Here is a 12,506-nt window from a genome sequence, read left to right on the forward strand (position 1 = left end):
AGTTATTGATGAGGAAGAATCAGGTATTGATGAGCGATTAAATATATTAATCTATACAATTCCTTGTTATTCAGTGGCATTGTAATTCATTTATTGTATTTTTATTAAATCTGTAATTGGTAGTTTAAACAATAACAAAGCACACTCCCCTGTTTTGGTTAAAAGCTGAGTGATGGAGTTGGCGAAATGGGACCACATTCAATTTATTGACAGAGCTATTATTGCAATAACTTACCATCAATACATGTGGTGTTGAGTGCTCAGTATATCATCAATACATATGGTGTTGAATGTTCAGTATATCCTCTACATATGGTGTTGAGTGTTCAGTATATCATCAATACATATGGTGTTGAGTGTTCAGTATATCCTCTACATATGGTGTTGAGTGTTCAGTATATCATTAATACATATGGTGTTGAGTGTTCAGTATATCCTCAATACATATGGTGTTGAGTGTTCAGTATATCCTCAATACATATGGTGTTGTGTTCAGTATATCCTCAATACATATGGTGTTGAGTGTTCAGTATATCATCAATACATATGGTGTTGAGTGTTCAGTATATCCTCAATACATATGGTGTTGAATGTTCAGTATATCCTCTAAATATGGTGTTGTGTTCAGTATATCCTCAATACATATGGTGTTGAGTGTTCAGTATATCCTCTACATATGGTGTTGAGTGTTCAGTATATCCTCTACATATGGTGTTGAGTGTTCAGTATATCCTCTACATATGGTGTTGAGTGTTCAGTATATCCTCAATACATTCTAGATTAGTTGAAGTAAACGTACCATCCAGAGCATGGCTTCCACCTCACTTTCTGCTCCTGATCCTTTATTATGAAACACATAGAAATGTCTGTTCTTTTTTAAAGCTGCACTATGCAGCAATCGCTCCACAATAACATGGTAGCTAATATCAGCTGTTTGAAGCTGTTGTACAAAACCAAAGTAAAAGACTCAATAACAAAACTTAAGAATGGGAAGCATAGAAATAAGGCACATTGTAGAACAGATCTACTGCTTCTTAGACTTGCTGTCAATGAGAATGATGATCTGTAACTAACATTTCTATGTGAATTTGGTCGGGCCACCCAGAAAGTTACATATTGGCACTTTAACTACAAGGTCTATGACCTGCAAGTTAACTACAATTGGTGTTGCACTAGGATTAGCCTGTAAATACAGTCACAGGAATGCCAATGTTCTGCAGATTTACCTCCTCTGAAGTTTTAATGGCAAGAATCTTGAGAACAGGGAAAATCGTTTGCCCCGGATGCACTGGACACTCTGAAACAATAAATGCATGTATTTATTTAATCACCACCCACCAGAACATGAATAAAGTTAGCAGGACACTCATTTGCATTATTCATTTTACATCTATGCCTAGCCTTAGACTACACTCTTACAAATGGTTCTTTGGCTGTCACCATAGGAGAACCCTTTTTGGTTCCGGGTAGAACCCTTTTGGTTCCATGTAAAACCCAATAGAGTTCTACCTAGAACCAAAAAGGGTTCTCCTTTGGGGACAGCCGAAGAACCCTTTTGGAACCCTTCTTTCTAAGAGTGTACAGTACGCCTGCCTCCTGAAAAGTAGGAGACCATCAATCACTGGAATTGTTTTATACATTTATTAAAAGCATTATTGAAGTTATTGACATCATTAACATTTATGAATAAACAATATAAATTAGACACTATTTTACCTTTTTGCATGTAGTCATATTTCTTCTTCCTTGGTCGGGGTAGGATGGGGTTGGATGGGGTAGGATGGGTTAGGATGGGGTTTGATGGGGTAGGATGGGGTTGGACACGGTTGGATGGGGTTTGATGGGGTTTGATGGGGTAGGATACGGTTGGATGGGGTAGGATGGGGTTGACTGTGTCATGCTCAGCGAGATGGAGAGTTTTTTGAGGGTTACAGGACTTTCTCCCCGTCTTCTTTGGTTTGGTGAGGGTGTAGCTGGTCTCCTGGGTGATGGGGGATATCAGGGGTTCAACCTGGTTGAGGATGGGGGTGAAGCTGGTCTCCTGGTTGGTGGGGGTTATTGGGGGTTCAACCTGGTTGAGGATGGGGGTGTAGCTGGTCTCCTGGGTGATGGGGGATATCAGGGGTTCAACCTGGTTGAGGATGGGGGTGAAGCTGGTCTCCTGGGCGGTGGAGGTTATTGGGGGTTCAACCTGGTTGAGGATGGGGGTGAAGCTGGTCTCCTGGTTGGTGGGGGTTATTGGGGGTTCAACCTGGTTGAGGATGGGGGTGAAGCTGGTCTCCTGGTTGGTGGGGGTTATTGGGGGTTCAACCTGGTTGAGGATGAGGGTGAAGCTGGTCTCCTGGGGGGCAACTGTATCAGACAGTTCTTGGGCAGCAATAGGAGGAGGGTTGGAGGGTTGTAGTGTGGGGGTATGGGTGTTGATTGCCACTGCGAAATAGAACATATTAAGGAAATGGGACAGACAAGTGGGCAACAGTTTCCAATTGGCAGAGGTGAGCATGTATATTTAAGCAATAAGGCCCGAGGAGGTGTGGTATATGGCAATATACCACAACTAAGGGCTGTTCTTATGCATGACGCAATGCAGAGTGCCTGGATACATCCCCTAGCCGTGGTATATTAGCCATATACCACAAACCCCCGAGGTGCCTTATTGCTATTATAAACTGGTTGCCAATGTAATTAGAGCAGTAAAAATAAATGTTTTGTCACACGGTCTGATATACCAAGGCTTTCAGACAATCAGCATTCAGGGCTGGAACCACCCAGTTTATAAATAAACTTCTACACAGGATATGTGAAAAGAATGTGTTGAAATGCTGCTTGCCTGAACTAACTCCTCTACTTTAATAATAACAATAATTATACATGAAACATACATAGCTTTACAATTGTAGAAACTAACAAATAATCAATAATCTAACTAAACAACAGCAGACTAAACAAAAGGAAGAAAAACATTAAACAAAATACTTTGGCGCAAACATGCATCCTTTGTCCTGATCGTGCCCACATTTTTAGAAACGTGTCTACACATGGTCTTATTAGTCCACTGTGTCCGCATTGTGAACAAATTTACTGGTCCCGCCTTGTATGCTAATTCTTTGACAGATATTCTTTCAAAATAATACTTGTTTATTTATTTTAAGACACATATATATTCCATTAGTCGATGGTGCCACCTGTCAATGATTATAGAAGGCAGGATGATTTAAATGGTTTTATTGTCAACTCCAGATGTGGTCAGGAAGATCTGATCACAATGCTTCTTTTAATCGTCTACACCTGTCTGAAAATGTGGGAACAATCGGACTGTGGACAAGATCGGGATATATAATGCATGTTAGAACCAGGTATAAACAGGGCGTAATAGAGGTAAGAAGGGCTCAAGGAAAGGGTGTGATGTGTGAGTATGTGAGTGAGATAGCAGGTGAGTGAGCGAGCAGGTGTTGCGCATATGTGTGAGTGCGTGTACAAGTGTGTGAAACAGAAGAGGTGTGTGTGGGAATGGTGGAGGGGGAGGTAAGGGTAGGCCATGGTGAAGAGGTGTGTGTGGGAGGTAAGGGTAGGCCATGGTGAAGAGGTGTGTGTGGGAATGGTGGAGGGGGATATAAGGGTAGGCCATGGTGAAGAGGTGTGTGTGGGAATGGTGGAGGGGGAGGTAAGGGTAGGCCATGGTGAAGAGGTGTGTGTGGGAATGGTGGAGGGGGATATAAGGGTAGGCCATGGTGAAGAGGTGGGTTTTAAGGCGGGACTGAAAGATGATGATGGAGTTCCAGAACCTAGGAGCAACCCTGGAGAAGACCCTGTCACTGAAACTCTGGAGCTTGGACCTGGGGGTGACAAGGTGGCCAACTGTGCCCTAACCCATCTGGACAAGAGGAATACCTATGTGAGAATGCTGCTCAGCATTTAACACCATAGTACCCTCCAAACTCGTCATCAAGCTCGAGACCCTGGGTCTCGACCCCGCCCTGTGCAACTAGGTCTTGGACTTCCTGACGGGCCGCCCCCAGGTGGTCAGGGTAGGTAACAACATCTCCACCCCGCTGATCCTCAACACCGGGGCCCCACAAGGGTGCGTTCTGAGCCCTCTCCTGTACTCCCTGTTCACCCACGACTGCGTGGCCATGCACGCCTCCAACTCAGTCATCAAGTTTGCGGACGACACTACAGTGGTAGGCTTGATTACCAACAACGACGAGACGGCCTACAGGGAGGAGGTGAGGGCCCTCGGAGTGTGGTGTCAGGAAAATAACCTCACACTCAACGTCAACAAAACAAAGGAGATGATTGTGGACTTCAGGAAACAGCAGAGGGAGCACCCCCCTATCCACATCGACGGGACAGTAGTGGAGAAGGTGGAAAGTTTTAAGTTCCTCGGTGTACACATCACGGACAAACTGAATTGGTCCACCCACACAGACAGCGTTGTGAAGAAGGCGCAGCAGCGCCTCTTCAACCTCAGGAGGCTGAAGAAATTCGGCTTGTCACCAAAAGCACTCACAAACTTCTACAGATGCACAATCGAGAGCATCCTGTCGGGCTGTATCACCGCCTGGTACGGCAACTGCTCCGCCCACAACCGTAAGGCTCTCCAGAGGGTAGTGAGGTCTGCACAACGCATCACCGGGGGAAAACTACCCGCCCTCCAGGACACCTACACCACCCGATGTCACAGGAAGGCCATAAAGATCATCAAGGACAACAACCACCCAAGCCATTGCCTGTTCACCCCGCTATCATCCAGAAGGCGAGGTCAGTACAGGTGCATCAAAGCAGGGACCGAGAGACTGAAAAACAGCTTCTATCTCAAGGCCATCAGACTGTTAAACAGCCCCCACCAACATTTTGTGGCCGCTGCCAACATACTGACTCAACTCCAGCCACTTTAATAATGGGAATTGATGGAAATTATGTAAAAATAAACCACTAGCCACTTTAAACAATGCCGCTTAATATAATGTTTACATACCCTACATTACTCATCTCATATGTATATGTATATACTGTACTCTATATCATCTACTGCATATTGCCATCTTTATGTAATACATGTATCACTAGCCACTTTAAACTATGCCACTTTATGTTTACATACCCTACATTACTCATCTCATATGTATATACTGTACTCTATACCATCTACTGCATCTTGCCTATGCCGTTCTGTACCATCACTCATTCATATATCGTACATATTCTTTATCCCTTTACACTTGTGTGTATAAGGTAGTAGTTGTGGAATTGTTAGATTACTTGTTGGTTATTACTGCATTGTCGGAACTAGAAGCACAAGCATTTCGAAACACTCGCATTAACATCTGCTAACCATGTGTATGTGACAAATAAAATTTGATTTGATTTGTTCTCTTCATTTTTTCCAGAGCAGTATATCTAAATTATTCAATGATGGTTCTTCTAAAATCATATGGGTTCTTGCAATAAAAAAATGCCTCTAATGGTTTTTCTTATTGAACAGACCCCAATAGTTGTTGGGGTTCTTGGGGGAACCCAACTGAAAATGTTGAATTTGAAAAAGAACTAGGCTAGTCTTGGGAGCAATTTCCAAACGCCTGAAGGTACCACGTTCATCTGTACAAACAATAGTACGCAAGTATAAACACCATGGGACCACGCAACCGTCATACCGCTCAGGAAGAAGACGCGTTCTGTCTCCTAGAGATGAACGGACTTTAGTGCGAAAAGTGCAAATCAATCCCAGAACAACAGTAAAGGACCTTGTGAAGATGCGGAGGAAACAGGTACGAAAGTATATATATATATATATATCCACAGTAAAACGAGTCCTATAATCGACATAACCTGAAAGGCCGATCAGCAAGGAAGAAGCCACTGCTCCAAAACCGCCATAAAAAAGCCAGACTACGGTTTGCAACTGCACATGGGGACAAAGATCATACTTTTCTGAGAAATGTCCTCTGGTCTGATGAAACAAAAATATAACTGTTTGGCCATAATGACCATCGTTATGTTTGCAGGAAAAAGGGGGAGGCTTGCAAGCCGAAGAACACCATCCCAACCGTGAAGCACGGGGGTGGCAGCATCATGTTGTGGGGGTGCTTTGCTGCAGGGGGGACTGGTGCACTTCGCAAAATAGATGACATCATGAGGAAGGATTATGTGGATATATTGAAGCAACATCTCAAGACATCAGTCAGGAAGTTAAAGCTTGGTCACAAATGGGTCTTCCAAATGGACAATGACCCCAAGCATACTTCCAAAGTTGTGGCAAAATGGCTTAAGGACAACAAAGTCAAGGTATTGGAGTGGCCATCACAAAGCCCTGACCTCAATCCCATAGAACATTTGTGGGCAGAACTGGAAAATATTTACATATGCACATATGCGAGCAAGGAGACCTACAAACCTGACTCAGTAACACCTGCTCTGTCAGGAGGAATGGGCCAAAATTCACCCAACTTATTGTGGGAAGCTTGTGGAAGGCTACCCAAAACATTTGACCCAAGTTAAACAATTTAAAGGCAATGCTACCAATGACTAATTGAGTTTAAATGTAGTTGGCTGAGGTGTATGTACACTTCTGACTTCAACTGTATTAGATCTGCCAGAGTTATCCTGTCAAATCCTTTCTATATGTAGCAAGCTGGTGATTTCAGCTAACCAGGTTTTAAAAACAGGTACTGTCTCCTTATTCCAAAGGCTTAAAATGTTTATTTTTGCAATAACCATGCCATATTGTACAGTCTTCTGTTCCCAGTGGGTTAAAGTCGTTGAATGAGGTGACCTGCCTAAAACTGCAGTGTCCCGGGCTGGTTTGAGGTTAAAGCTGTATACACGTGAGAAACACTTAAAAATATCCTGCCAGAATGTGTGCAGTTTGGGGCATGACCAGAAGAGGTGACCCAGGGTACCCTCTGCAGATGTGCACTTAGGGCATATCGGAGAGACTGAGGGGTAGAACGAGTGTAGTTTGGTACAGGAATAGTGTAGTCTGTGAATCACTAAGTTTGTGTCGGGAGTTTATCGAGCACAAGTGAATATCTCGAAGGCAATCAGCCCAACAGTCATCAGTAATCTCCATACCAAGGTCTTCCTCCCAGGTCTACTTCAAATGTTGTGTGGATACAGAGTAATATGCTGTAAAGTGATCTACAAATCTGGAGATCAAACTCTTGGAGCCAGGAGCGAGGTTCATGAAAATATACAATTCGCGGGCAGGTGTAATTGCCTCAAAATGTGGTATATTTAAGCGAAAGTAGTTTCTTATCTGAAGATATTGGAAGAAGTTAGATCCAGGAGATCATACATTTCCCTCAACTGTGCGAATGTGGCAAAAATATTATTGATGTCAAGGTCTGCGATAGTAGTAATGCCCTTTCTCTTCCAGCATAAAAAGTGTTGTCAGTTAGTGAGGAGGAGAAAGCATGGTTATGGCAAATAGATGTACAGACAGGTCTCCGGGAGACCAAATATTTTCCTTATTTGATACCAAGTTTTTAATGAATTTTTTTCTATAAAGTTATTTCCAGGAATACATGTAGGGGATTTAGCTGATGAAAATAGAAGTGCTGGAAGAGAGGTGTTGTGTATATCTTGTTCAATAGCGAGCCATGAAGGGGTGGAGGGATCCACCACGCCAGGGTATGCATCCTACCAATAAACCAGTGCTCTAGCATTTGATGCCCAATAATAATGCTGAATATTTGGCTGACTCAGGCCCCCTAATTATTTGGGCTTGATTTTATGTTTTTTTAAGATATGGTGTACTTTGCATCCCCACACAAAAGGAAAGATAATAGAATCCAAGGACTTGAAAAAGGCTTTACTTAAAAAATATAGGCAGATTCTGAAAGAGAAAAAGGAATCTAGGAAGTGTAACCATTTTAATAGCATTAACACGGCCTATCATAGATAGAGGCAACACTCTCCAGATCTCAATGTTACACTTCAACTTCTCTATCATGTCGAGGTAGTTCAATTTATAAATCAATTTAGGGTCCTTAGGGATGACAACTTAAATATTAAATATTTAATTTTGTCTCCTGTGACTTTAAAAGGAACATGTTTAAGGAACTCTGGGTTTAAGTCACCTTTAAGAGGCATAAATTCGCTTTTATCCCAGTTTATGGTGTACCCATAGAGTTCTCCAAATGATTAGATGTGCTCCAACAGCGGTAGAAGTGACTCTTCGGGGCGTGAGATGAACCAGATGATATCATCCACATAGAGCGAGATGCTGTGATCAACCTTTCCTATGTTTAGCGGAGCAATGGCAGGATGGCTTCTGATACTGATAGCTAGGGGTTCCATAGCAATGGCGAATAGCAACGGACTCAAGGGGCATCCCTGGCGGCAGGAACGTTGAAGTGAAAACGGAGGTGATTTATTGTAATCTGTGAGAACTGAAGCCGTCGGGCACGCATATAGTTTTTTAACCCAAGAGACAAAGCTCTTGCACAGACCAAACTCATTTATTACTGTCAGGATGTAGTTCCATTCCACTCGGTCAAATGCTTTTTGAGCGTCAAGTGCAAGTATTGCAACTTTAGAATCTTTGTCATGTTTGGAATACATGATATTCATCAGTTGCCTAACGTTGGAAAATGAAAATCTGCCTGCGATAAAACCAGTTTGGTCATGATGAACTATAGTCAAAATGCATTTATTTAGTCTTATCGTGAGTATTTTAGTAAAACCTTTGAGATCGCATCCGAGGAGGGCAATAGGACGATATGAAGATGGATCTGTTTCATCTTTATCTTTCTTTAATATTAGGGAGATATTAGCGGAGTATAAAGATTCTGGGAGTCTGCGAGTTTCAATAGAGTGTTTAAACATCCTGAATATAAGAGGAGTAACCTTTTCTGAATAAGCTTTGTAAAACTCGATACCAAAGCCGCCAGGGCCAGCCGCTTTTCCATTAGGGAAGGAACATTTTTATTTATTTATTTCACCTTTATTTAACCAGGTAGGTTAGTTGAGAACAAGTTCTCATTTACAACTGTGACCTGGCCAAGATAAAGCAAAGCAGTGCGACACAAACAACAACACAGAGTTACACATGGAAAAAACAAACCTGCAGTCAATAATACAATAGAAAAAGTCTATATACAGTGTGTGCAAATGAGGTAGGATAAGGGAGGTGAGACAATAAATAGGCCATTATGGCGAAATAATTACAATATAGCAATTGAACACTGGAGTGATAGATGTGCAGAAAACGAGTGTGCAGGTAGAGATACTGGGGTGCAAAGGAGCAAAATAAATAACAGTATGGGGATGAGGTAGTTGGATGGGCTATTTACAGATGGGCTATGTACAGGTGCAGTGATCTGTGAGCTGCTCTGATAGCTGGTGCTTAAAGTTAGTGAGGGAGATATGAGTCTCCAGCTTCAGTGATTTTTGCAGTTCGTTCCAGTTATTGGCAGCAGAGAACTGGAAGGAAAGGCGGCCAAAGCAGGAATTGGCTTTGGGGGTGACCAGTGAGATATACCTGCTGGAGCGCGTGCTACGGGTGGGTGCTGCTAAGGTGACCAGTGAGCTGAGATAAGGCGGGGCTTTACCTAGCAAAGACTTATAGATGACCTGAAGCCAGTGGGTTTGGCGACAAATATGAAGCGAGGGCCAGCCAACGAGAGCATACAGGTCGCAGTGGTGGGTAGTATATGGGGCTTTGGTGACAAAACGGATGGCACTATGATAGACTGCATCCAATTTGCTGAGTAGAGTGTTGGAGGCTATTTTATAAATGACATCGCTGAAGTCGAGGATCGGTAGGATAGTCAGTTTTACAAGGGTATGTTTGGCAACATGAGTGAAGGATGCTTTGTTGCGAAATAGGAAGCCAATTCTAGATTTCATTTTGGATTGGAGATGCTTAAAATGAGTCTGTAAGGATAGTTTACAGTCTAACCAGACACCTAGGTATGTGTAGTTGTCCACATATTCTAAGTCAGAACCGTCCAGAGTAGTGATTCTGGACGGGCGGGCGGGCAGGTGTGGGCAGCGATCGGTTGAAGAGCATGCATTTAGTTTTACTTGCATTTAAGAGCAGTTGGAGGCCACGGAAGGAGAGTTGTATGCCATTGAAGCTCGTCTAGAGGTTACTTAACACAGTGTCCAAAGAAGGGCCAGAAGTATACAAAATGCTATCATCTGCATAGAGGTGGATCAGAGAATCACCAGCATCAAGAGCTACATCATTGATGGCACCCCCATAGAGACTTCCAGAGGTCCGGACAACAGGCCCTCCGATTTGACACACTGAACTCTGTCTGAGAAGAAGTTGGTGAACCAGGCGAGGCAGTCATTTGGGAAACCAAGGCTGTTGAGTCTACCGATAAGAATGTGGTGATTGACAGAGTCGAAAATCCTTGGCCAGGTCGATGAATACAGCTGCACAGTATTGTCTCTTATCGATGGCGATTATGATATGTCGCGTCAATTTCCTGTATTACCGAATGATGAGAGATTTCAAACCACACACAAGTCAGAGTTATATTATAAACTCCATCTTTAATTATATGAGCTTCACCATAGCCCTTTGACTCTCAGATCAATTCAGTGTCTATAAATGAATTCTCTGAGAGTGCTTACAAAATAATTCTTAGTATATTTTATAGCAAAGATACACCCCTCTCAACTCACATGATGAACCACAGATCTTAGAAACTTCACAAAGGGCTTTTTACTTGAAAGAGGAGTATCCCATAGCCAGATAGCATTAGCTATAAATTATCGTTCAGTTTGGTCTCTTAGACGAGGTTCTACTTCTCGTTCTTGGTACTTCCTATTACCAAAACATTACCTCATCCAATGGCATATATCAATTGTCAATTCTAGATACTCCCATCTCAAATACACCCCCTCTTCTCCCCACTCCTGGAGAAGCTCACTAAGGGGAGTAGACCTCTATGTCATATACTATGAAAGATAAGTTCAACAAGAGAGGGTTGGTACAATGGTTCCAGACACTGCCATACTCCTCCCCCCAATGGGAAAATGAGGGTATGACTGGCATACAGACATAGTGGAGCCCTTCACATGGTTTCACAGATATATTCATTATGAAGACAATGTTCAAACCTGACTTTTCCCTTTCTGATATTCTGCCTATTAACAGACATGTAAAAGACAAGCCTGACCTCTCCCCTCTCTGGGCCCCAAGTGACTTTTCCCTAGAGGAGAAAGGAAAATGCAACTGCCAACAGTATAGTCAAAAAGTAGACATTCTAATGACAAGTATAAAGTAAATAAAACATCTTATTTATCTATGTTACCTAACTAATTCTGATTCAGCTATGACAGATATCGTTTAGGACCTTGAGCGTGGCTGAGGTGCACCCACGACCAGCTCGGAAACCAGATTGCATAGCGGAGAAGGTACGGTGGAATTCGAAATGGTTGGTGATTTGTTTGTTAACTTGGCTTTCGAAGACCTTAGAAAGGCAGGGTAGAATAGATATAGGTCTGTAGCAGTTTGGGTCTAGAGTGTCTCCCCCTTTGAAGAGGGGGATGACCGCGGTAGCTTTCCAATCATTGGGGATCTCAGACGATAGGAAAGAGAGGTTGAACAGGCTAGTAACAGGGGTTGCAACAATTTCGGGGGATAATTTTAGAAAGAGAGGGTCCACATTGTCTAGCCCGTCTGATTTGTAGGGGTCCAGATTTTGCAGCTCTTTCAGAACATCAGCTACATACTGCAGAGAAAACCTCTTCTAAAGTTATCTTGAAATTGTTCATCATTGAGTATTGTTGGATTAAATCGCCAACTGAATTGAGGCCATGTTCTGCCAAAATCCATTTGTAATAAAATGGGACTGTGATCGGAAGTTATTATATTATAGAGGTGACGTTAGATGTCAATTTAGAGCCTGTTAAAAAGTAGTCAATTCTTGTGTATGATTTATGCACATGTGAGAAGAAAGAATAATCCTTATCCGAAGGGTGTTGTAATCTCCAAATATCGACAAGGTTCATTGTTCCAATTAAATTATTCCAGACAGTAGTGGAATTCAGTGAAGTGGTAGGGCGAGTAGAGAGCCTATCCATATAATGATCCAAAATGCAGTTAAAATCTCTGCCTGTAATTAAATGTGTGGTTGATAAATGTGAGTGGACCAAGTAATTGGGCATCACTCTAAAGCGGGAAGGTGGAACAAACGAGTCAGGAGTAGGTTTTCTTGATTGAACACAGTTCTATATTGAGGGCATTTGGTCAACACAAACACTCCAACATAATCAATGAAAATCTTCTTCTCCAGATCAAACAGGAACACAATTGTCTTTAAACTACAACAAAAGTCACGGGATTGTCACCGTCTTAATGGTTCTTCATAGATAGCTCCTCTGTCTCGGTGGCCATCTTCCAGAGATAGTTCTTCCCCCTTCTCTGCTGGTTCCATACTCTCTCTTATAGGGGAAGGAGAATATCTCGTTAGTAGTGTCAGCTGTGCTTAATTGCCTCTGGTTACCTTGTCTCCCATGCCTTGTTGGGCTACCATCTGTGAGTCCAGCCT

At 42.6% G+C, this 12,506-nt stretch overlaps 1 protein-coding gene across 1 annotated transcript; it reads right to left on the reverse strand.

The window, feature by feature from the left end:
* Positions 1-201: 201 nt before the first annotated feature.
* LOC129853155 (uncharacterized) lies at positions 202-2,995 on the reverse strand. Its single transcript, XM_055918890.1, has 2 exons — positions 1,717-2,995; positions 202-1,297 (listed from the first exon to the last, which is right to left on the reverse strand). The coding sequence occupies exons 1-2, from the start codon at positions 2,501-2,503 to the stop codon at positions 1,179-1,181; spliced, it is 906 nt and encodes a 301-aa protein (XP_055774865.1). The 5' UTR covers positions 2,504-2,995; the 3' UTR covers positions 202-1,178.
* Positions 2,996-12,506: the final 9,511 nt, after the last annotated feature.

The sequence above is a fragment of the Salvelinus fontinalis genome, chromosome 4, assembly GCF_029448725.1.
Source record: "Salvelinus fontinalis isolate EN_2023a chromosome 4, ASM2944872v1, whole genome shotgun sequence".
Lineage (NCBI taxonomy): Eukaryota > Metazoa > Chordata > Actinopteri > Salmoniformes > Salmonidae > Salvelinus > Salvelinus fontinalis.

What these genes read in the sequence shown, in the direction of transcription:
- LOC129853155 (XM_055918890.1), bottom strand. Translation starts at nt 2,503, where the DNA reads ATGCTCACCTCTGCCAATTGGAAACTGTTGCCCACTTGTCTGTCCCAT. An exon ending in ATATGACTACATGCAAAAAG is followed by an intron (nt 1,298 to 1,716) that starts GTAAAATAGTGT and finishes TTATTGTTTCAG; the next exon opens with AGTGTCCAGTGCATCCGGGG.